The sequence below is a fragment of the Podarcis cretensis genome (genome assembly GCF_951804945.1).
Source record: "Podarcis cretensis genome assembly, chromosome: 2".
NCBI lineage: Eukaryota > Metazoa > Chordata > Lepidosauria > Squamata > Lacertidae > Podarcis > Podarcis cretensis.
The window spans coordinates 72,030,529-72,052,235 of record NC_137171.1 but is presented as its reverse complement, the minus strand read 5'-3'; the positions used below and the strand labels follow the sequence as shown (position 1 = coordinate 72,052,235).

Below are 21,707 nucleotides of genomic sequence, written 5' to 3'. Positions count from 1 at the left end.
CTGTTCAGCTGAACCACCATTCAGCTGTGATGAATATATATAAAAATGGCCAAGAGTTAGAATCGCTTCTTCGGGAATCTGCAGGGAAGGATCTCTTCCCCTCCTTTTTCTTTTCTCAGTTTTTAAGCCTCCTCCTGACCAGAAAGGCATGGTATGTAAAGCACAGCTAGGGATGGAAGAACCTGCCAATTTCAGTTCTGTCTGTTTCTCATGTTTCCAATCTTGCAATTAAAAAAAAAATCCTCATGAAAATTCAACAGCATTTTAGTTCTAAATTTTCCTAATAAATACATTTTATACGCAGTTTTGATTAAGGTGCACATTATTGCAAAACAATTTTTACTAATAACAATGCTGGGGAAACCCAGCCAGATGGGCAGGGTATAAATAATAAATAATTGTTGTTGTCCACACAAATTCACCCTAATGCATTTTTTATTTTATTTTTTGCATTTTTGTCAACTATGGTTTGAGAACTGCACCACAAAATTCAGATAAGTGTGAATTTCAAAGGATGGCTGTGTTTCAGTTCTCATATTGCTTTGGAAAGTGTGAAACTGATCATTTTGCAAAGTGACTTGAACACCCCACCCCCCCGAAAAATGCACCGCTCTATTGCAATTGCTTGTGTCAGCATTGCAGCTTCCTGGTATGACTGAGCTGTGTGGCTCTTGAGTTTCATGAGGAGGAGCCGGTCAGTCAGTGTATTTCCCTTTGAATTTATTTAGTCAGTTTTGCTGTAAATTCATCCAGCTACTACTCCGTACTAGGCAGATGAGGAAATCAGAGCTTTTTCCAGGCCAGAGTCTTCAATTCTGCCATACCACATTTCTACTATAAACTGCTCATGGATTAAAATATTGTTAGCAGCATATGCTGGCCTCTTTAAGGACTAGATCAGGAGTTAATGCATTGCTTTTCTGAACTACCAGTGTCTGAGTCCATGGGTGTCATTTCGGGGGCAGAAATCTACACTGAGTTAGTGCACCTAGTCCTGTCCTGATATCATTCTGTGGATCTCTCTCTCATTCTCTCTCTTTCCTCCTCTTCCTTAGGGGCCAACAAGTATGATGAAGCTGCTGGCTACATCCAGAGCAAGTTTGAGGACCTGAACAAGAGGAAGGACACCAAGGAGATCTACACCCACTTCACCTGTGCCACTGATACCAAGAACGTGCAGTTTGTCTTCGATGCTGTCACTGATGTCATCATCAAAAATAACCTGAAGGACTGTGGGCTCTTTTAGCTCTCCAGGCGGCATCTACTGAGGAACACAGGAAGGTGAGGCATTGCACACACTCATCCATGTGCCCGAAAGGGCATGCACTTCTGTTTCTTCCCAGGAAATAAATGTGTGAGCAAGACAGGGCTGTCAATTCTGTGACATCTCTGTACATCTTAATGCACCATTGTGTGTGGCTGTGTCTCAAAGGTAGTAGCAGAAGCGACTGTTTGAGACCAAAGGTGGATGGGCACTGAGAGCTGGCAGGGCAAAGGGGCAGAGGAGTGGTTTTGCCATTGCAGAAAGATGAAGCAGAGTCACTGATGCCCTGTGAACTTGAGCTGATGGGAGCTGGAGGGCTTGGCTTGCTGGAGGAGAGAAATGCTAGCTTGTTTTCATGTGGGCTCCCTTCAGCCCCAGTGGAGATGAAGCTCTTCAAAATCTGATGGGGATCAGCTTGTTAAACTGCTCTGAACCAATCTTGAAATCCGTCTGGGCCCCTTGACATAATTCCAGGCTCAGGAAGATGGTCCATCAGAGACTAGCCCCCAGGCCTTTGGCTTTGTATTAAACTATCTCTGGCCTTTTAATCTTGGGGAGGTGGGAGTATTCTTTTTATTTGTTATTGTGTTTTTATATTGTAAACCGCCCTGTGATCCTCTGATGATGGGCAGTATATTTAATGAATAATAAGTGGCCTGATCCAGCAGGCTCTTCTTAGATGTTTAAGAAATGATGGATGAAGCCTTCTTTTTCTGGGTATATTACAAACTAAAATTTAGCTCACAGACTGGGGAGGTACTGAATCAATGGTTGCACATGTGGTGCAAGCTGAATGTTGCTTGGGTCCATCATGGCCACTGAAGTGAGCAATGTTTGTGTATATCTGTCCACCTCCTTCAGATAATTGACTTCCGTTCTGACAGATGTGCAGAAAATCAGAGGCAGCAGACTCCAAAAGCAGCTCCAGGGGTCCTGCCAATGCCTGTGGCCAATGCACTCTTCTGCTAGCCTGAGCTGATTCACTTTTCTGTGCTCTCTCCTTTTGCAGGATTACTTGAACTGCTCCATATGAGGAAGAGGCTGGTTTTGATGAAGGGAGGACTGCACCATATAATGACTTCTGCTTCTTACATTTTTGTTCCATTCCTTTTCATTTACCTAATGATGAGACTTTGGAGTTTCTGCCTGTCCGAGGGACAGTTTCCATTGCTTCCCCTGCTCTGTGCTGTCCCGGGTGCCTCTTGCAGGCTGCTTGTATCCTATCCCTGTGCCCACAAAGCCTTACTGAAGCACCAATGATTGGTGGCCTGCCATAGCTGTAACATTTCCATGTATGTCCATTTTTATTTTTATTTTTTAAAGCTGAAGTGCAGAAGGTAACCGGTCAAGGGGCTTTGGACATGTTTTTAATTATTTTTCCTTTCCTTTTTTTAAAGGCAAATGGTCCAAGCAAACCTCTGTCTGGCTCTGCCAAAGCAAACCACTGTCCATTTGTTTTTCACCTTCCAACAGGTGGAGCTCTTGCCATGGAGCAAGCTTCGCAGCTCCTACCTCCATGATTTGCACAGACTGGCAAGAAAATGAAAAACACATTCCTCCAGAAGCCAACTTGTGCAGGAAAAGTTGACCTATTTTTTTTTTTAAGAAAACCTTTTTTTTTAAAAAAAGAAACCCTTATTTAAAATGTCATGTAGTTAAACAGTTGAGTTGCCCAACATGAGCTCATCTTCTCTAGTAAATTTTGTGCCTTGAGGGTGTCTGTATGTTTACATCTGTTTCTTAGTTTGCTTCAATGTGCATTGTGTTTTAGATTAGCATAAAATGGACTCCCCCTTTCTCTCCCCCCCCCCAGCCCTTTTCTCCCTTTCTGCTGTGGTCCAGGCCAAGCTTTTTACGAGGGGGCAGCGCCCAAGGGTTTAAAACACCTTTTCTTCCTGGCCACAGAATTAGGTTCCTAAGGGCTAAGATTCCACTAAGGACTTCTTTCCATTCCTTTGTGCCCCACCCCAGGGCCTGAGGTTGCTGTAATGTCAGGTCTATTTTAATGTATTTTCTTAGCTCTAACTGTAGTATCAGTTGAGGAAACACTGCTGTATGTTAAGCGGTCCTGCCTGCCGGGCAGTCGATGGGCACCGGGGCCATTAGTAACCGTCAAGACGCAGCCTAGCTTTTATCACAATGTTTTACCAAATTGTTCACACGGTTTGAAATAATAAAAAGTAGAAAGAAAGCCCTGTTTACTCTGCATTGCTTCTCTTGCACGCACCAGGGAGGACTTTTGCATTGCCAAATGGATTTCGCCAGACCATTTTGCTTTAAACTGGGGCCACAAAAACACAACACAGCACTGAAGAGCTGGCTTCGCACATGGCTCTGAAAGGGGTTCCATCAGTCTGGCATCATCTGCACTTCAAGGTTTGCAAGTGGTTTAGTTTAGATAAAACTCAGCCACAACCCTTGGAAATCGCACTTCCCAGAACAAGCGTGAATGAGTAGAGTCTTAAGATAACACATGGGCTCCTAGCCTTTCTAGCAGTGTCCAATGCAGCAGATCACCTGCCATTCCCCGCCCCCATAGCTGATTAGGGGCTTTATGGTGTGGGGGGGGGGTGTATGTAACCATTTGCTGCATGGTGTGGACTACACCACTGGCTTCCTCGCTTGGCTGGGAGGAAGCCAGAGACATATCGTAGACAGCAAAGAAGAACCTTTCCTAACTTGAGCAACTCTGTGAAAGCCATCTCTCAAGGTTCCCATTAGAGACCTCTGCTTGGAAATACCATGAGGAATTATCTTTTTCTTTTTTTTTGGTGGTGGTGCTGGGGTTGGGGCAGGGAGTGTGCACATAGACCGAATGTGCAGGGAAAGCAGCTGTTGTGCATATTCAGATGTGGAAAACGTGCACATAATAGAAAGATGAAAAAGTAATTGTGTCCATTGTGCAGTCAATATGCCTACTCTCTCAGGTTGTGTTCAATGTGTTATATGGATCTATGTTGACTTGTAAATGTTCAGTGTCCAAGTGAACACACTGATCAGAAAATGTGTGGAATTCCCTGTTGACTGAATATGCACATGCCGTTACATTATTTAGGAACCATGAACATTGACTGGCTGGGATTTGTGCAGAATCCATGGCTGGTGCTGCCTCCATTTGCACAGTTCCTGTAGCCTCCAGTTAATGTACTTTCCCATTCAGCATGCTTTAACTAACCACAGCCATATATACATGGGTGTGAAATACATTGTTTTATAGCACAACTCTATTTTAAATACACTTTTGTAGAGTCTTATAGAGGTCTTCCCCTCCCCAACAAAAAGAATTCAGATAGTAATTTCTGAATGACCCAGCAGGTGAATTAGGCTCACATAAAATAGCCCTTGGTTTTCAAGACAACCTCATGATTTTGTGTATATCTTTGCTGATGGCTAAAGAGGACCTTGATCTCTTCTTCCAGGATGAAACCATCCTAATTCATGAGTAATGGTTGGTAGTTAACACAAACACGTGGACTTTTGGGTCTAAGAACTAGTAACTAAATACAGATCACTCCAAGCTAAAGAAAGAGTAATAGATAAATGATTCTAAGTCCTAGAAACGAAAGAGATAAAGTATAAAGAAATAATTGTACTTATTCCTTTATTGATAAAGTAATTATCAATTACCAGCTATTTGTGATATTGTGAGGTCAGTGTGTTTGGGCACATACTGTTGGTTCTGCTACAGATAATTACAGAGCCCCCCAGTGAAACAAAGAAAAAGCTTCACTAGAGAGCCATGCTAAGAAAATGCTATTTAAGCAAAAATTAAAACTGAAATTTTGTATTACGGATAGCTCTAGGATTTTGACTTGTGCCTTGACCAGGAGTTTGGTTTTCAAGCTTTTGCACCTTGTGTAAAGGCTCGAATCTCTCTCCATCTACTTGTGCTACTGCAGCACCCTGTGTGCACAGGTGTGTTAGTGCCCTAGTACACCTATAAGAAGCCTAGCAAGTGCCCACTATTTACAAGAGCAGAAATAAGGGGACAGAAAGAAAAAGGTTTCCTAAACTGTCAGGACTCCGCAACCAAGCCCAGTATGGGAGGAAACTCTACACATGCTTAACAACTCCCACACTACAGAGGTGGCTTAGGTAGAAAGTGAGTTACCAGAATGAAGCTCTTGCCTGCTTTTCCTGGGTGTCAAGGAAGAGGTAGCGGTCAACACTCCTGGGGTGTAATTTGGAAGCTGCCTAGTAATCTCAGAGTTCCGAATCCAGAGGGTCAATTAAACGCCCATGATGAAATGAAGAATCTTTTGTCTGGCTTAGCTCAGATGAGGGAGAAACTCCTTTCCCCACTATAGCCAGCCAGCATGCAAGAACGAATGCGAATGAGTGCATAAGCTCAGGTGAGGGGAATGCTTCCCTTTCACGCTGCTGAATTTGCAATGCTGCATTTCACCAGAAGGGCCGGGAATACCTAGAGAGAGAAAAGGTGTACAAAGTGAGGAACAAAGATCCCACTTAGAAACTAGTTTTCCTTGAAAGCCACTTTGGCCTACCCTATCCTAGCAACTGAATAGATCCTAGCTCTGAGGCAACAAAGCTATCTAGTCCAACATCCTGCTCTGCATATTGGCAAACAGAGCTCCTCATAGATGCCCACAAGCAGGGCTTGCCCTCTGTTGTTGTTAAGGGACCATGGGAACTCATTGCTTACTAGGCCAAGTTGCTTGTCTAAAACTCATTTGCTCTCCCTGGGAGCAGTTCTTCAGGGCCTCAGACCAGCATGGTTTCACATCACCTACTACCAAACTGGAGATGTCAGACACTGAACTGTGATCTTTTGACCTTCTATGTGCAAAGTATTTATCCTCCAATTTTGAGATACAGGCCTCCCCCTCCACCCCCCTGCAAATGGTTCAGTGGTGATGCCAAGAGTCTGCCTTGCTCTGCTACAGAAGGCTGCTTTACTTCTCATTGCACAATCAAATAATACAACAGGATCCGCCTGACCATTTGCACTAGGAAAGTGGGGTCTTGGCTTACCCACTGCATAGAGTTGACCAACCTGGGAGAAAAACCCACCTGCAGTCAGAAAAGGCCACAATCCTTCAGATTTTCTTTGATGATTATGTCAGTGACAGCATCAAAGACAAACTTGACGTTCTGGGTGTCTGTGGCACAGGTCATGTGTGAGTAGATTTCCTTCACATCTTTCCTTATGTTCAGCTCCAGGAACTGCACCTTGATGTAGGCACCAGCATCCTCGTAGGTATTGGACCCTGTATAGACACGGATGCTGGGATGTAATCAGAGAGCAGCTTCACTTAGGAATTGGTTTTTTAAAATCTGCCTCTACACATTTCCACATGATACCTCCTGCCTCAGAATCATCCTCCATCCACAAATCAGGCAGGGCTCTAATTATTTATCGTGACATATGCCTCCCGGGGCAGGTTGAGATTGGACACAACCCCCTGTCCATGACGCTAAACCTGACACCTGCTGGACTCTGAAGGCTGTGAAGAATTTATCCCAATCTCTGCCACGGCAGCTGCTGCAGCTTAATCACTTTGTTAGACATGATAGTAATCATTATAGCAAACGTTCCTCTGTGGGAAGTGCACTGTACCTCACATTTCTGTTGCTCAGAGAACATCCCTTTCGATGTTCTGTAATTCCCCAGGTAACTTCTGGTTCTGCATATCTTAGGGGCCCTCGTCATTCATATAAACCTCATCTGACATTTGTAGGAGAGCTCCTTCCTAAAAACTTGCTCAGTTGGTGAAAGGGGTGTGGGGACTGCTAAGTATGTGCAGCTTTCCAGGGTTCTCTAGGCTTTCAAATGGTACTTTAGAACTTTCTTGGATTCAAATAATCATGCTTTTTTATTAAAAAGTTTGATATTTTGATAACCCCAGGGTTTTCCAGATATTTTTCTTATTGGAACGACTATTGTGTCATATTTGGGCCTAAAATAATACAAATTTCACGCGAAGGGTAAAACTGGATGTGACATCAGGTCTGTTTGTCAGTTCCAATCACATATATACCAAGTAGGGAGCCGAGGGGCCAGTATTGAAAGCAAAAGTGGTGTGCAGATGAGGGGCTCTAAACCTTCCCTCTAACCACCCAGTACTTCTCTTCCAACTGAACTCACTGCTGCTACTCACTTCAGTAGCTGAGGAGAAAAGCATCTGTCGGAGAGGTAAGTGGGGCAGGGTGAGCCTAGACACATGCTTCCCTACTAAAGGCTAGGCCAGTGTCCCCTGCTTTAGACAGGATTCGGGCCAGAACCCAAGGTAAATATATGCCCTCATTGGTCCTAGTTTGGGCATCAGCCCCGAGACTAGACTTTTCCACTGTGGGTGAAAAGGCAGTTTAGGGGCAATTCTGAGCAAGAAAATGGCCAAAGCCACCCTCCCTCTCCATTTGCAACATCCAATTGCTCCTTTAAAAAAAAGGGGAGAGGCAAGAGGAGTTTTGCATGCATTCAACTTTTTAACCATGACCACACGAAGCACACCACATTTGAAGTGCCTGCATTTGGTAGGAGCTGGAGGAAAGCAATTTTAAAGACTAAAATGAGGAATAATAGGCAAGACAGAAGTGTGAAAACTAAAAAAAAAACTTCTGTCTGTCACACAGCCCTTGGAAGATCACTGGAGATGCCGGGTTCTGGTTTACGTGGCAGAGGAGAGTCATGTTTCACAGAGCACCGAGGCCCCCTAGTGGCATCTTTCCCAAAACATGTTTGTTTTTGGGTTTTTCCACTAAAGGAACACCCACCTTCTCTCCCTGCAAGATAATATCCATAGATTACAGAAAGTAACTTGTTCCTTTTGCTCCAAGGGAGCAAATGAAATACTCCATGTATTTTCTCCCTGTAATAAAAGTTCAAGACAGCACCAAGCACACGCAGCGCCAAGCTCTCCACCGGGGGCACAAAGGGCCAACTCTTCCCATTCCCGCCTGCGGCCCTCCCCATCCCCAGTCACATGATTAATGCAGCATCCACCCAAGAAAATAGAGGAGTATTATTAACAGCTCCATGAAATAATAGAAGTGGGTGTCATTCAGAAAGTCAACATGGCTGAACTCATGAATTTTAACATGGTTAGGCCAGCTGCAAAAATAATGTGTTCCTTGGGCCATCTTTGTATGGTGTCAGTTGTACCGAATGCATTATTTTACCCTATAGGTTGACAAGAGGGAGCCTTTGTGGAGATAAAGAAATTAAAACTTGCTTCATTGTGATAATATAGTCCTCATCTAGTACCACCATCTTTCTTGGAAAGGCGGGTGGGATGATGGTACAGCCCTTGGTCATTTATTTCCTCCTTACTTCATCTAAATGTATGCAATTTTCCATTTCTTGCTTATTTGATAAAAATACCAGACCAGTCTGAAACTAGTCAACTGTGCTGGTGTTCATCTTCTGAAGCCTTTTTCAGAATTAAAAAAAGAGAAAACACCCTTCTTGCATCTACCATGCAAATTCCGGCATTTCTGCTCACTAGGAGACAAGGGATGGGACACCTGTGGCCCTCCAGATGCTCATAGAATCGTAGAGTTGAAAGGGACCCTGAGGATCATCTAGTCCAACCCCCTGCAAAGCAGGAATATGCAGCTGTCCCATATGGGGATCGAACCAACAACCTTGGTGTTATCAGCACCACTCTCTAACCAACTGAGCTATCCAAGAGCTAGACTGCAACACCCATAACCCTCCAACACTGGCCATGTTAGCTAGGGTTGATGGGTGTTGGAATCCAACAGAATCTGGGGGGCTATCAGTGCCTCAGCCTTGCTAGAAGATGCTGCGGCCACACCAATGTGGATGTTGCACGCTGGGAACTCACCATCATAATCTGGAAAGCAGATGCTGAGGTGTGCCTTCTTGATCTTTTCCTGGAAAACATCTTTCTTGTTGAGGAAAAGAACAATGGAGGTGGTGGCAAAGTAGCGGTGGTTGCAGATACTGTTGAAGAGGTGCAGGCTCTCATGCATGCGATTCTGGAAGGGAAGGCAGGGTTAGAAAGACCTTCAATTTCATCCATAGCCCTAAACCAGATTTTATCAGAAACTTTGCCCCTCTGCCTTTCAGTAGGCAAAAACTGTGTCCTAAATGTACAGAAGGCGCATTCTGTAACGCTATCCTAATCCCCTTTAGGTCATTTCACCATGATATGCCACAGCCAGTTTGGCACTACTTACCATATTTTTCTATTTTTTGGGATCCCAAGTGGAGAAAAATTGAGTTGTTCAGCTTTTTGGGGGGGATTGCCCAGAGTAGTTGAGCTATTTGGGGGGGGGTCGCTCACATGCTGGACCGTTGCTGCCAATCACATGCCTCGCCAAAGCCACCGATCATCTGGCCCCCAGCAGCCGCCAATCGCCCGCCCAACTGCTGGGGCAGCAGCCAATCGCCAACAGGCCTTGCCACAGCCACCAATCACCCAACCTATCACCGCTGACAATCTCCTGTTCGCAGCCACCCCTAATTGCTCCCTCTGCACTATCCATGTATAAGACAACCCCCAATTCTTAACATTTAATTATAATAAAAAAACATTGTCTTAAACATGGGAAAATGTGGTATATCTTATTTACACACCATGTTTCCTTCTATGAGCTCATGGCAGCTGTAGGGCACTGTCCCCTTCACACATTTTATTTTCACAACAACCCTTTGAGGTAGGTTAAGCAGAGTGACTTGCCCAGTGAGCTTCATGGCTTAGTGAGGATTTAAACGCTGATCTCCCCAGACTGACACTGTAACCATTCCAGCACACTACCCCTGCCACTAATCCACCACGCCTATTTACAAATCCGGGCAGCCAAAGTCTAAAAGGTCTTAATATACCTTGAGGTGCTACTTACCACATCGTCGTCCTCCACCAGGACCATGTCATAGGCGCTGAGGGCAGCAATGAAGATGATGCAAGTGACTCCTTCAAAGCAGTGGATCCACTTCTTGCGTTCTGAGCGCTGGCCGCCCACGTCAAACATCCTGCCAGGAAGTTAAGACAGGCCCCTTCTGAGCAGCCTTCCCCAGCAGTCCCCCAGTGTGTTACTGCAAATTGATGGGGAAAGGTCTGCAGTGAGCCATAGGGGCCCCAAAATGTGGTCCTTAACAGCGAGGTGAATGAAGAGCTGACCGTCAAATTGGATGGGTGAGCATTTATTATCTCTGGGACTGAGTGAGAACGGGGACGGGAGAAGCACAGCAGAGATGGCTTTCCAGAGTTTGAAGTGAGTGAAGTAATACACAGGACCATCTAAAGAGACACCCAACCTCCGCCCCCCCCCCTCTGGTAAGGCCATTGAGCCCAAAAACTAAAATCACCTATCTGCACCATTGTGTATACCTATCAGGATTGTGCTGGATTATCCATTACATGAATAACTGAGGTACAAGATATTTAAATTATGTACCTTTCTCTCTATCCTTTTTCCCATAAAAGGAAACGGAGTACTTATGGAATGATTTTTCCTAATTGCCCAAAGCCCTTCCCGTACATTGGCACAGTGCTATAAAGCAGGTCAATATTATCATACTACAAGTGGAAGTGGGAGGGAAGGAGGGAGCGGCTTGCCTAAAACCAATCGGCCTGTTCATGGCTGAATTGGGAGTTCCAGTGGTGGATTGGGAAGGGGAGTCAAAACTCATGCCTTTCATCACAATGCTGCACCAGTTACTCCATGGCAACTGCTTCCACAGATGCATGATCCACCCTCTTTTGCAATCTTCCTTATTGGTCGGTTGTCCGCCAGCCACAGTCATACAATACCTGAAGTGGAGGTCCTTGAAGGAAAACTGGGTTTCAATTATGCCCGTGGTCTTAACCCTGGAGCGGAGAACATCCTGCTCTGTGGGGACATATCCAGGGGCCACTAGTCGCGGCAGGTCACTCAGGTAACTGTGAATAGAGAAAGGTACCAGGGTTACCATGTGAACTAGACCTGAGAGACCTCTGGTCTTCAGAGTGGGCAGTCACAATGGGGAAGGACCAGGGCTCAGGGGCAGAACACCTGCTCTGCATGCTGGCAGGCTCATACTCTGGCATCTCTCCAAGAAGGCCTGGAAGAGACTCTTGCCTGAAGCCCTGAAGAGGCTCTGCAAGTCAGTGTTGCCATTACAAAGTCTAGGCAATACTGAGCCAAATGGATCCATGGTCTTAAGTATAAGGCAGCTTCCTATGTTTCCTGTGGCCATGTGCGTTGGACAAGGTGAGTAGCAGGTTATATCGGAAAAAATAACATTGTTCTTAAAGAATCAGCAGCAGGAAGGTGGCTGCTAAGTACTCTGCTGTACTGCTCAAATTCAGCAAAGCTGAAGTTTCCTGATCTCAGCCTTCCTTCTTGAATTACCTTTCAAGTTTCTGCTTCTTAGGGAAGCACCTTGCCAGCTGCAGCAGGTGAGGGCTGCCCAAGAGTGGCTGAGCATAAGGACGTTCTCTCCCCTGGATTTCTATGCTTGCTGGACTTGCCTATGGAGCAGGCATATTCTCAGTCAGAGATGCACAAATATAAATGTCTTAAGAACGTTCCCAAACATGCAACTATGTTAGTTCAGTGGGAAGAGATGCACGACTCCAGGTGCACCCAGTCATTGCCATCTCTGCTGCTTTTTCAGTGGCTGTTGAAGATGATTTCCTCTTTCAACAAGCCTTCTAAGAGGATTTTTTAAAAAGCCTTAGTCATGATATGCATTAGATTTTAAGTTTTGTCTCTGTGTATATTGTTTTAACTGTTTTTGTATATACAGTTGTTTTACTGATGTTTTTATTGCATTGTGAAATCATTTTGAGATGCTTCATAGGAAGCGATTCATAAATGAAATAAATAGAATTGCACTCCTGTGGTAACTTTGCCTCAAGGGGCCTTTGCCTCAAGGGGTGTAAGCAATGGGTTCCTACTAGCCAGCTGAGTCATTCAGCTGATACTCTGAGGCCCTCTCAAAGCAGGCTTGGATGCCGGTGTCCTCCCAGAGCCGGCAGATAATGTCAGACATCTCCTTTGACATGCAGCCTTCTTCAATGGTGTCTGCTAAGTGCTGCAGCTTCCGGGAATCATCCTGCATTTGAGAAAGGAGGCAAAGTTAAGTGCAATAAAGCACCCCAATGCCCTTCCCTTTAAATCAGCCTCTGATTATGATAACAATAAATAGATTAATTAATAGATGACTATTCCCTTTGGGCACTGTGGGTTAAACCACTGAGCCTAGGGCTTGCCGATTGGAAGGTCGGCGGTTTGAATCCCCACGATGAGGTGAGCTCCCGTTGCTCGGTCCCTGCTCCTGCCAACCTAGCAGTTTGAAAGCACGTCAAAGTGCAAGTAAATAAATAGGTACCACCCCAGCAGGAAGGTAAACAGCGTTTCTGTGCACTGCTCTGGTTTTGCCAGAAGCGGCTTAGTCATGCTGGCCACATAACCCGGAAAAACTGTCTGCGGACAAATGTTGGCTCCCTCAGCCAGTAAAGCGAGATGAGCACCGCAACCCAAGAGTCGTTCATGACCGGACTTAACTATCAGGGGTCCTTTACCTTTACCTTTTTTTTATTCCCATTGGGAGAAAGTCCACTCCTCAGTGACTCACCTGCCTGGCTGAGTCTCCATACTGGATGTTGAGTGTGCCCATGGCCCTCACAATGGCCAACATGGACTGCAAAGTATTGCTGTAAATAATGGAGATGAACTCCAAGCATTCCTCTAATGAATAACCATCCTGATGGATAATTCTGTGAAAGGTAAGGGCAGAAAATCAATCCAACAGGTCTTGACTAGTGTGCTAAAGGATGTTGGGCAGGGAGGGAACTGCTGAGAGGCCAGCTAATGGGGCCAGAGGCCAGAGATGACAGACACTTAGCTTGGCACTGGAGCCATTCCAGCACATGACTCTATACCACAGTGTTTTAATGCTGTAACCTGCCCTGAGACTTCAGAGTGAAGGGTGGGTGGTTAACAACAACAACAACAACAACAACAACAACAACAACAACAATAATAATGATTTTTCATTCTGCAGCATGTGTCAGACAGGCCTCTACCAGCTTAGGTCTCTCCAGGGCCATGAAAAGTTTAGCAGTACTGTCTGGTTAGACGGGAGTCAAGCAAATCCACCATGAAGAACAAAGATTTTAGAAATGGCTTCAGAATATGTTGCCAGAAAGAAACCTTTGGAATAGTGTGTGTGGAGGAAATGTCTCTAGGTCTAGGGAAAGATGCGGGTGGGAAGGTGACCAGCTAATTTTCCCTTCTTCCTCTCCCAACTCTTAAGAGGAAATTACCTACCATGGAGATAAAAACAATGCAGAAAGCCAGCCAGCAGTTCTTTCCCAGCATGTTTGACTGCATTCCCCTCCAGCTGCTGGCAACAAGTACACGCTTTACAGGGAGCAGTAATCCGCACCTTGAAGGATGTACTTGTATGTGCAAACATGTTCGTTGTGTACAAACACTGTGCTTTTAGGTGTTCACTTAAATCATCATGGGTGTGCACCTAAAAACATAGTATGTGAAGTGGCCTTGTAAGAAGGGGGCGGTCTGAACTTCTGCATTACCAGTCTCTTCCAGAGGAGAATGCAATTGGGTATGCTAAGGAATTCCTATTAGTACAGTTTCACTATCACTCTTTAAGAGTTATTGTAGTGGGCAAGGAATAGCTGCCTGTGCACACACATACTTCATTTGCTTGACAATGGTACTTTTCCCTGATTCTCCAGCTCCTGGTGAGGGAAAAATAGAAAGGAAAAGAGATTATAATCTGTATTTGACTCAAAAACTTAATTTCATCCATGACACAAAATCCACAAGAAATGACCTGCTGGGAGGTTTATGGTGAGGCGAAGTGGGTGAGGCTGAGTGAAGGATGGGGGCAGCAGGGGTAGTTCCTTGGGTTGTTGCTCCCCACCCCCAGGCCATTGTCCAATGTTGGAGGACAGAGCTATATATGACACACAGCCTGTCCTGGATATGTTTAGAATACACAATCCAAACCTCCTTAGCAGTTTTTGCCTTAGCAGCTGCAAGATATGGCTTCATGAAGCATGTTAGTGGTTTTGCTTTTAATACACTTTGGGGATGAATACAACATTAAACAACCAGAGGCAGGGAGAGGCCTTGAATCATCTAGGGATGCCAGTTTCCAACCAGCCATTGTAGCTGTGCCTTTAACAGCTTCTCAATGTGCAGATACTTACAGCAGGTACCCCACTGCTGTGAAAAGCACTTCAATTGCCAATCACTGCAGACTGAAGGGCAGTTAAATGCCCAGGAACAGTCCAGGCTAGGGTTTGGGGTCAGTTGACAAGCCTACCTATCTACCTCTTTTAAGTTTTCCAAACTTTGACGGATACATGCCAAGTTTGGGGAAGGGAGGGGAAGAGCATGGTATGGTAGAAGGGGGGAGGATAACTATTCCAAGTATGGTGACAGCAGTCGTAATAGCTTTGCTGACTTGGGCTGCGAGGTCATGGTGGCCCTGTGAGTGATCCAATTCACAGGGCATGTCTTTTCTTTCTTTCCTTATAATGAACTTCCCTCCAGACATGGATCTATGCTGGTGCTGCAGCAAGTGAGCTGTGGAGGATTACCTGGGCCCAAAGGCTTTGGTTAAGATTGCTTTAAGCACTGCTCACCTTTATGGCAGAGATAACATGATCTGGGCCATGGGCAGCTTAGCTGCAATGCTTCACAGAAAACAAGCAGTACAGGTACACACAATGATGAGGGCATCACAGCTAAGGGCAGGAGACGGTGTGTGTGTGTGTGTGTGTGTGTGTGTGTGTGTGTGTGTGTATGTACTGCTACCTCCTTCCCTGTGTTGTGTTTGGACTCAGCCTTGCCTTGCCTCATAAGTACCAGACACTATGCCACTGGACAAAGCCCCACACTGAGGTGGAAAAGGGGGGTGGAGTGGTTGCAATAATGCCTTGGTGGCTCTGTAGCACTGCCGTTGGGCAGGTTCCTCAGAATTTGAGGATCCAAACAGCTGCTGTTGGAAAGGTAGATGCATTCACCACCAACATCTACAGCACCAGCTTTCAGATGTGTTAAGCAATGGGAGTATTGAGAGGAGGGGGGTCAGCGAGGGTGAGAAGTAAGTCACAACAAGGGCAAAGCCTTAGTGACTGCCTGTGGGGGTGGACTTACCAAGAAGCAGTAGCTTGACTGTCCTGGCATCCTTCTCAGCATCTTCCTTCAGTTTCTTCTCCAGCTCACGGGAGTGTTTTTCCTCTGCACTGGCGCCTGCACCCATCGTCCTTTTCGTTCAGCAAGAGAGGATCCTCACAAGCCCCTGTGGGACCTCCAGCACGTCCTGCTGTGGTTTGGCCTTTCTGTCCAGCCCAGCAGTATTCCACACAGAACCTTCCTAGTCTTGCACCCTTGAGATGTTTCAATATTGACGGCTGCTCCCGCCCCTTTCCAGCACCAGCCACTTTCTGCCTTGCAGGTGGGAGGACTTTGCCACCCGGTGGGGGTCAGATGTTCAGTATTGGCCAATGTGAAGTGAGAACAGGTGAGTAAGGGCCTGGAGCAATACACCCGCAGGACCTGCCTCTTAGTTTAATCTGACTTGCTTTGCTCAGCAGCTGCTCAAATCTATTCCTGAGATAAAGCCCCTCAAATCCCCCCGCATGCTAAACTCAGCAGTTTCCACTTTCTATCTGCTCTTGACCTGGAGGGAAGCATCAACACTGTAAAAACAGACCCCTCCCTCCAAGTCGCACCTCACTCCTCCTGCTATAGTAGCATAGGGAGAGCTACAGTGGATTGGTTTCCAAATGGCCCTTTTGCTTCCATCTCACTCTGGCTTCTGAGTGAATTTTATCACAGCTTGAAAGAGGACAGTTAGCTTGGTCGGGCCATTCCAACTCCCTACAAAACCCCCTCACAACCTTAAGATGGGGAGGCTAATAAAAACTACTTGTACCATCACCCCCAAACTATTAATAAATATGACACTTTAATTCTCATGAAAAGCACCCTGCAAATTAGATTTTTTTTGTGTGATTTACAGAAGTAGAAATGAGTGTGAGGGACAGTGTTATCTACATACAATGAGTTCTTGACTAAGAACAGCATCCAGATCTCACAGATTCGATTGCAGTGCTCTCTTACACCAGCTCTGCTAAAATGTGAGCGCTATTGACCCGTGAATATATACTGAGTGGCGCTGTGGGTTAAACCACAGAGCCTAGGACTTGCCGATCAGAAGGTTGGTGGTTCAAATCCCTGCAACGGGGTGAGCTCCCGTTGCTCGGTCCCTGCTCCTGCCAACCTAGCAGTTCGAAAGCACGTCAAAGTGCAAGTAGATAAATAGGTACCGCTCCAGTGGGAAGGTAAATGGCGTTTCCTGCGTTGCTTTGGTTCGCCAGAAGTGGCTTAGTCATGCTGGCCACATGATCCAGAAGCTGTACGCCAACTCCCTCGGCCAATAAAGTGTGATGAGCGCCACAACCCCAGAATCAGCCACGACTGGACCTAATGGTCAGGGGTCCCTTAACCTTTACGACCCAGTTATTTGTGGAATACTTGCAGGGAGTGCCCGGTGCTGCCTAATTCAAAGAACCATTCCCCCCAACATGGTTTTTAAATGCACTGTTTAATTTGTGAGTTTATGCAGGTACATATGCACATGGAGATATATACTGATGTACCTGCAATTCAGGAAAGCACTTCATGTATCTGATGAAGTCCACCAAAGCTTATGGCATAATACTTTCATTAGTCTTTAAGGTGCCAAAAGACTCTTCTTGTTTCTGCTGCAAGAAACCGATGTGGCCACCTCTCTGGAAATAATAATGGAATGTGTTTATAATGGACAGTAATGGTTAATCGGGTTTGCAATAGGATTAACTGGTGAGAGGTGAGTGAGATCTATCTATTCCATTGTTCTTGGAACTGTTTGATCTAGATTTGCAAGGGAATATTAAAACTCACCTTCCCTGCTCCCTTTCCTTCTGTTCTTCCTCTTTCCATTCCCCCTGTTTTTTTGTCTCTTGTGAACTTGCTTATTCCCTCTTGGAAGTCTCTATATGTGGTTGAACTATATGTTACAGATGTTGGGTAGGGTACGGTTATTTATTTATAAAAAATATTTAGATCATAAAAATATTTTAAGTGGTTTACAACTAGACTGTCTATATACAATAAAAACACATTAAAAATAAGAGACCATCAACTAACTGCTACAGAACAATGTCTTCTTTATCGCCTACAGAAGCTTGGCAGCAAAGGAAAAAAAAATCAGTAGGTGTTTAAAGGATAAAACAAAATGTCATTGTTGAGGCTGAGGAATCTTTATTAGTATTATTTACCTGCTATTTCCATGTTTTAAAAATGCACATGTAAAACTTTAAATAATATGAATTTAAGTAAACAAACTGGTTATACGGGAAGAAAACTTAAACATACTGACTTGCCTTGTTCCTGAGATAAGGTACTAATACTCTTGTGAAAAAGGATGAATGCCTTTGCCAAAAAGCAGAGCTTGGGATCCATCTTCCAAACAAGTACAGACATCTGCAGAAGAAACAGCACCCAATATCAGGGACTGGCAGGATGCTGACTAGTGTGCACTGAGGGAAGTGGGACAAGTTGACTCTGGAGAATGGGCAGTGAATTGTGAGGTACTGTTCCAGCCAGGAGGCAAGAGTTGGAGGCAGGGGAAACTTCAGAGCTGGAGGGTAGAGGAGAAATAGACAGGCTAAGCAAGGGAAGGGCTGGGTGCTTCCGGGTGCCCCCCCCCGCACCACTGTCTCCTAGATCCAGGAGAGAATTGACGTGGGGAGTGCAGAGGCAGCCTCTGCCTGTGTGTGCGTAGCCCACTGGGGGAAAAGCTAGTGGAGTGTGAGTGGCCCTCTGTTGCTGCTACTGCTCCATAGAGCACAGACCTGGGAAAAGCTGCCTAGATACTAAACATGTTTGTGTGGTATTCAGAGCCAAGAAGCTACTGTAAGTGTCAGCTGAGACAATAAAGCACTATCTGCTGTGTGCATTCCTTTGGCTAAGGAGCACCCTTGACACCTTCTGACTCCTGAATAGTTCCATACAGTTATTTTTCTTCATTTCATGCTAAGTTGGAGGGGCTTTTGCCTATAATGCTGCTTTTAAATGCAAAAAAACAACAAACCAGATTCCTCCTAGGTGGGTATTAGTAGTATATGCCCAATGAATTTTCAGAATGCTCAGTACGTACAGAATGTTGAGTGTCAATTGGAAAAGAAATACAGAAAACCACGGTAGGTGGAGTGGACAGAATACCCTGCTTGAGTTTGTTGCAGCAGATAATAATATCCTTAAGGAGGCCATTAGGGAGGAAACCTGAACAAAAACACTCCTGTTTGGGGGTGAGGATAACAGGTGAAAGGTAAAGGTAAATGGACCCCTGACCATTAGGTCCAGTCGTGGCCGACTCTGGGGTTGCCGCGCTCATCTCGCTTTACTGGCCGAAGGAGCCGGCGTACAGCTTCCAGGTCATGTGGCCAGCATGACTAAGCCGCTTCTGGAAAACCAGAGCAGTGCATGGAAACGCCGCTTACCTTCCCGCTAGGGCGGTACCTATTTATCTACTTGCACTTTGACGTGCTTTCGAACTGCTAGGTTGGCAGGAGCAGGGACCGAGCAATGGGAGCTCACCCCGTCGCGGGGATTCGAACCCCCGACCTTCTGATCGGCAAGTCCTAGGCTCTGTAGTTTAATCCTATAACAGGTGAAACTTATCTCTAAATGCCAGATTCTGGGGACAAACAAGGGGATGGGGCTGATGCCATTGTGCCTTGCATGTGGACTTTCTAGAGCATCTGGTTGTCCCATGTTGGAAACGGGATGCTGGGGGAGATGAACACTGAAACTGATCAAACACTATCATCTTGCCAGTTCCAGCAGGATTTGGCTTCAGTCTGACTGAGAGGAGCTGCTGGAAAATGGATTTTAGAACACACTGAATGAGATGTAACAGCTGACTGGGATCCCCACAAGATATTGCTGCTTAGGAAACCCCAGCATAAAGACAGAGTTTCAGTATCTCATACGTTGACTTCTCCAGAAGAGATTTAGCAAATGACCAGTGCAGAGAGCTTTGAATTCATTTGCCTTTCCAATCATAATAAAATGTCTTCTAGAAACCACAAAAGTGGTCTGCATCATGTCCCCACAGTTGAGGCAGAGACAAGAGTCCTGTATTGATGGCATGACAAACGTACAGTTATGTTCTCTTCCTTAACCTCAAGTAACAATGTGACTTTCTGCCACTAGAGGGGGAACCATCACTACAAATGTGCTTCGAGACTTTGCAAAATGACTTGCTAGCTTACTATTATTTCAGCCATCACAGCTCCCAAAGTGAGCCTTATGTCAGAGTGTTGATCTGTCAAATGCTGCCAACTTAGATAGGAAGGATCTGCTTTGAGATTACCTTCCAGAGTAACATTGAAGAGGATAAAATTCAAGGCAGTTCTGCTCTTGTCATTAGTTTTTAGTGCAGCAGTGCTCCCCCCATCCCACTCTCTCTCACACAACATTTGGTCAGACAATGCCCCCTTAGCCCCTCTTGCTGTGGGACTCTATTTGGACCCTCTACCTCGAACTCCACCCCTCATCACCCTCCAACTCATAGCAAGGCAGAGATCTGAAGACAGGAACCTCCTTTGTGTGTGGAGGGTCCCCAAGTGACTTAGAGCTAGGGATCCCGCCTTTGGTCAGGCAATATAAAGGACAGGTCAGACAAAATACAGGTAGAATGGGGGGGGGGGCTAAAAATTACTTTACCTGATGCATAAATGACTTCAAAGCAATCCATTACTGTACAAAGGTACATGGTTTACAAAAGCCCGTTCACGCTCTCCCACCCACCAGTCTCTGTCCACGAAAAACTCTGTTTCCCAATCTCCCCTGCTCTCCACCAGATGGATGGATGAGGTCTCTGCAAATCTCTTCTCTTGCTCATCACCCCCTGCCCATGAAAAAAACGCTCTATCTGAAACTCCCCCTCTCATCCCCACACTCTGCCCATAGTGTTTAGAGGAGGAGGAGTTCGAATATGTTTGAAGTCCAAATGGGACAGTGGATACTTTTCTAGGGATGGATAGCAACACTACATAGAGCCCCAATAACACAGGGTGCTAAATCATGTGGGGAGCCTCCACAACAAAAGGGTCTCCACTTCAGACCTTTGGCCTACATGAGTTAGAGTTGGAGTGCGTGTGTGTACGTGCAAGCATAAAATTGCTAGAAACACCATAATACAGAAAAATGGAGAAAATACAGAAATATATGAGAATCTGCATGAAAATCCATGTTAGAAGAATACCCAAATAGGGTTTCTTTCCTAGCTTTCTTTCTGTAGGACTTAACTTTCTGATGCCAGATAGCAACAACTCCATAAGAAGCTGCTGTTTTCAGCCTATGTAGGTTTTCTCTCTGTGTGTTTTAAAGGTTTCAACTCTTAGCCATGAGAGAAGACACCCATTCAAGGTGGTTTCCACAGAAAACCTTTGGCCTGTTCAGTGAGTGCAAAAATTCTTCCCTCTTTAAAAAAGGAACAACCTGGAACTCAAGGGGGGATTCTGAGGTAAAGTTCATATCTGAGACAAGTCCTTCATATAACAAAAGCACACAAGAGATATACCAAAAGCAGTCAACCTAAAAGCACCGAGAAAACAACTCATCCTTTTCAGCCTGGCCTACCTACTACTACCAGTTCAATATCTGTTGTGAAGTTTAGCCAGCTGACAGAATTTGAGTGTGAAGCTGATTATCCCTAAGCAGCCCCAAGAAACCATTCACTTATCCTTGAGCATTATAACTCTTTCTCTCAAACATGTCCCCCTCAGTTACCCTTTTTAGGGTTCAGTTCTGAGGTATCAGTATCCAAGAAAAAAACTTCAGGTGATAAAAGACTGCTAAGGCCCCGAGACCCTCTTCAGGCTTGAGGAAGAACAAGCCCTGGGCCAGCAGTTCAGGACCTGTGTCATCCTTGTTTTAGTGGACACACCACTCCACCCACCCACCCCTTAGCAACTTCCTCAGCCTAGGGGGACAGGAAATGAGACCATGACCCTGATCCCCATTTCCCTGTGTGTTTGCTTAACCGGCTGCCTTAGCACGCCCTTGGAGAGGTAGATTTCTCTCTCTTTTATGAAGGCAGCAGAACAAGGGGCCTTTGTTTGTGGGCTGCAGGACAAGGAGGGTCACTGCCAGGTCTAAGGAATCCAACACCTGCCCCCTTTCTCCCCTCCTGACCCGACTGCTCATAAAACAGGAGCAGCAGAAAATAATTTACCTGGTTGCTTCATAAGCAGGGGGATCTATGGCTCTGTAAATTAACAGGGAACAAGCTGTGGATAACTTTACATGCAGTGTCTATACCCCCGTCATTATAGCTTCCCCTAAGGCATATGTGGGATGCATGTGGCCACTGTGTGTCTCCCATATTTCTCCTGCCACCATGTTCCATATCCCCCATGTGTTCCCACCCTTTTTTTGGCTA

General features: G+C 45.5%; 2 protein-coding genes and 1 long non-coding RNA gene across 4 annotated transcripts in view; 2 read left to right on the top strand and 1 right to left on the bottom strand.

Annotated features, from left to right (window-relative positions):
- The window catches only part of GNAI2 (G protein subunit alpha i2), a 124,646-nt gene extending 121,833 nt beyond the window's left edge, over positions 1 to 2,813 (top strand). Inside the window, exons 8-9 of the mRNA XM_079964428.1 lie at positions 1,056 to 1,281; positions 2,274 to 2,813. Coding sequence (XP_079820554.1) covers positions 1,056 to 1,246 — 191 coding nt within the window. The 3' untranslated portion in view covers positions 1,247 to 1,281; positions 2,274 to 2,813. The remainder of the gene's footprint in view (positions 1 to 1,055; positions 1,282 to 2,273) is intronic.
- Positions 2,814 to 2,872: 59 nt separating this feature from the next.
- GNAT1 (G protein subunit alpha transducin 1) lies at positions 2,873 to 21,707 on the bottom strand. Of its 2 annotated transcripts, XM_079964458.1 has the most exons (11): positions 20,072 to 21,707; positions 17,159 to 17,247; positions 15,368 to 15,893; positions 13,899 to 13,941; positions 12,813 to 12,954; positions 12,133 to 12,290; positions 11,005 to 11,133; positions 10,094 to 10,223; positions 9,073 to 9,226; positions 4,756 to 6,492; positions 2,873 to 4,256 (listed from the first exon to the last, which is right to left on the bottom strand). In XM_079964458.1, the coding sequence occupies exons 3-10, from the start codon at positions 15,471 to 15,473 to the stop codon at positions 6,302 to 6,304; spliced, it is 1,053 nt and encodes a 350-aa protein (XP_079820584.1). In that variant the 5' UTR covers positions 15,474 to 15,893; positions 17,159 to 17,247; positions 20,072 to 21,707; the 3' UTR covers positions 2,873 to 4,256; positions 4,756 to 6,301. The 2 variants fall into 2 exon arrangements, with proteins under 2 accessions (XP_079820584.1, XP_079820585.1); XM_079964459.1 differs by lacking the exons at positions 2,873 to 4,256; positions 20,072 to 21,707 and having other exon boundaries at positions 6,302 to 6,509; positions 17,159 to 18,018.
- LOC307209424 lies at positions 11,162 to 19,352 on the top strand. Its single transcript, XR_013835576.1, has 2 exons — positions 11,162 to 11,443; positions 19,097 to 19,352. It is a non-coding gene; the product is annotated as an uncharacterized lncRNA (long non-coding RNA).

What these genes read in the sequence shown, in the direction of transcription:
- GNAT1 (XM_079964458.1), bottom strand. Translation starts at nt 15,473, where the DNA reads ATGGGTGCAGGCGCCAGTGCAGAGGAAAAACACTCCCGTGAGCTGGAG. An exon ending in AGTCAAGCTACTGCTTCTTG is followed by an intron (nt 13,942 to 15,367) that starts GTAAGTCCACCC and finishes TTCCCTCACCAG; the next exon opens with GAGCTGGAGAATCAGGGAAA. An exon ending in ACCATTGTCAAGCAAATGAA is followed by an intron (nt 12,955 to 13,898) that starts GTATGTGTGTGC and finishes TACCTTTCACAG; the next exon opens with AATTATCCATCAGGATGGTT.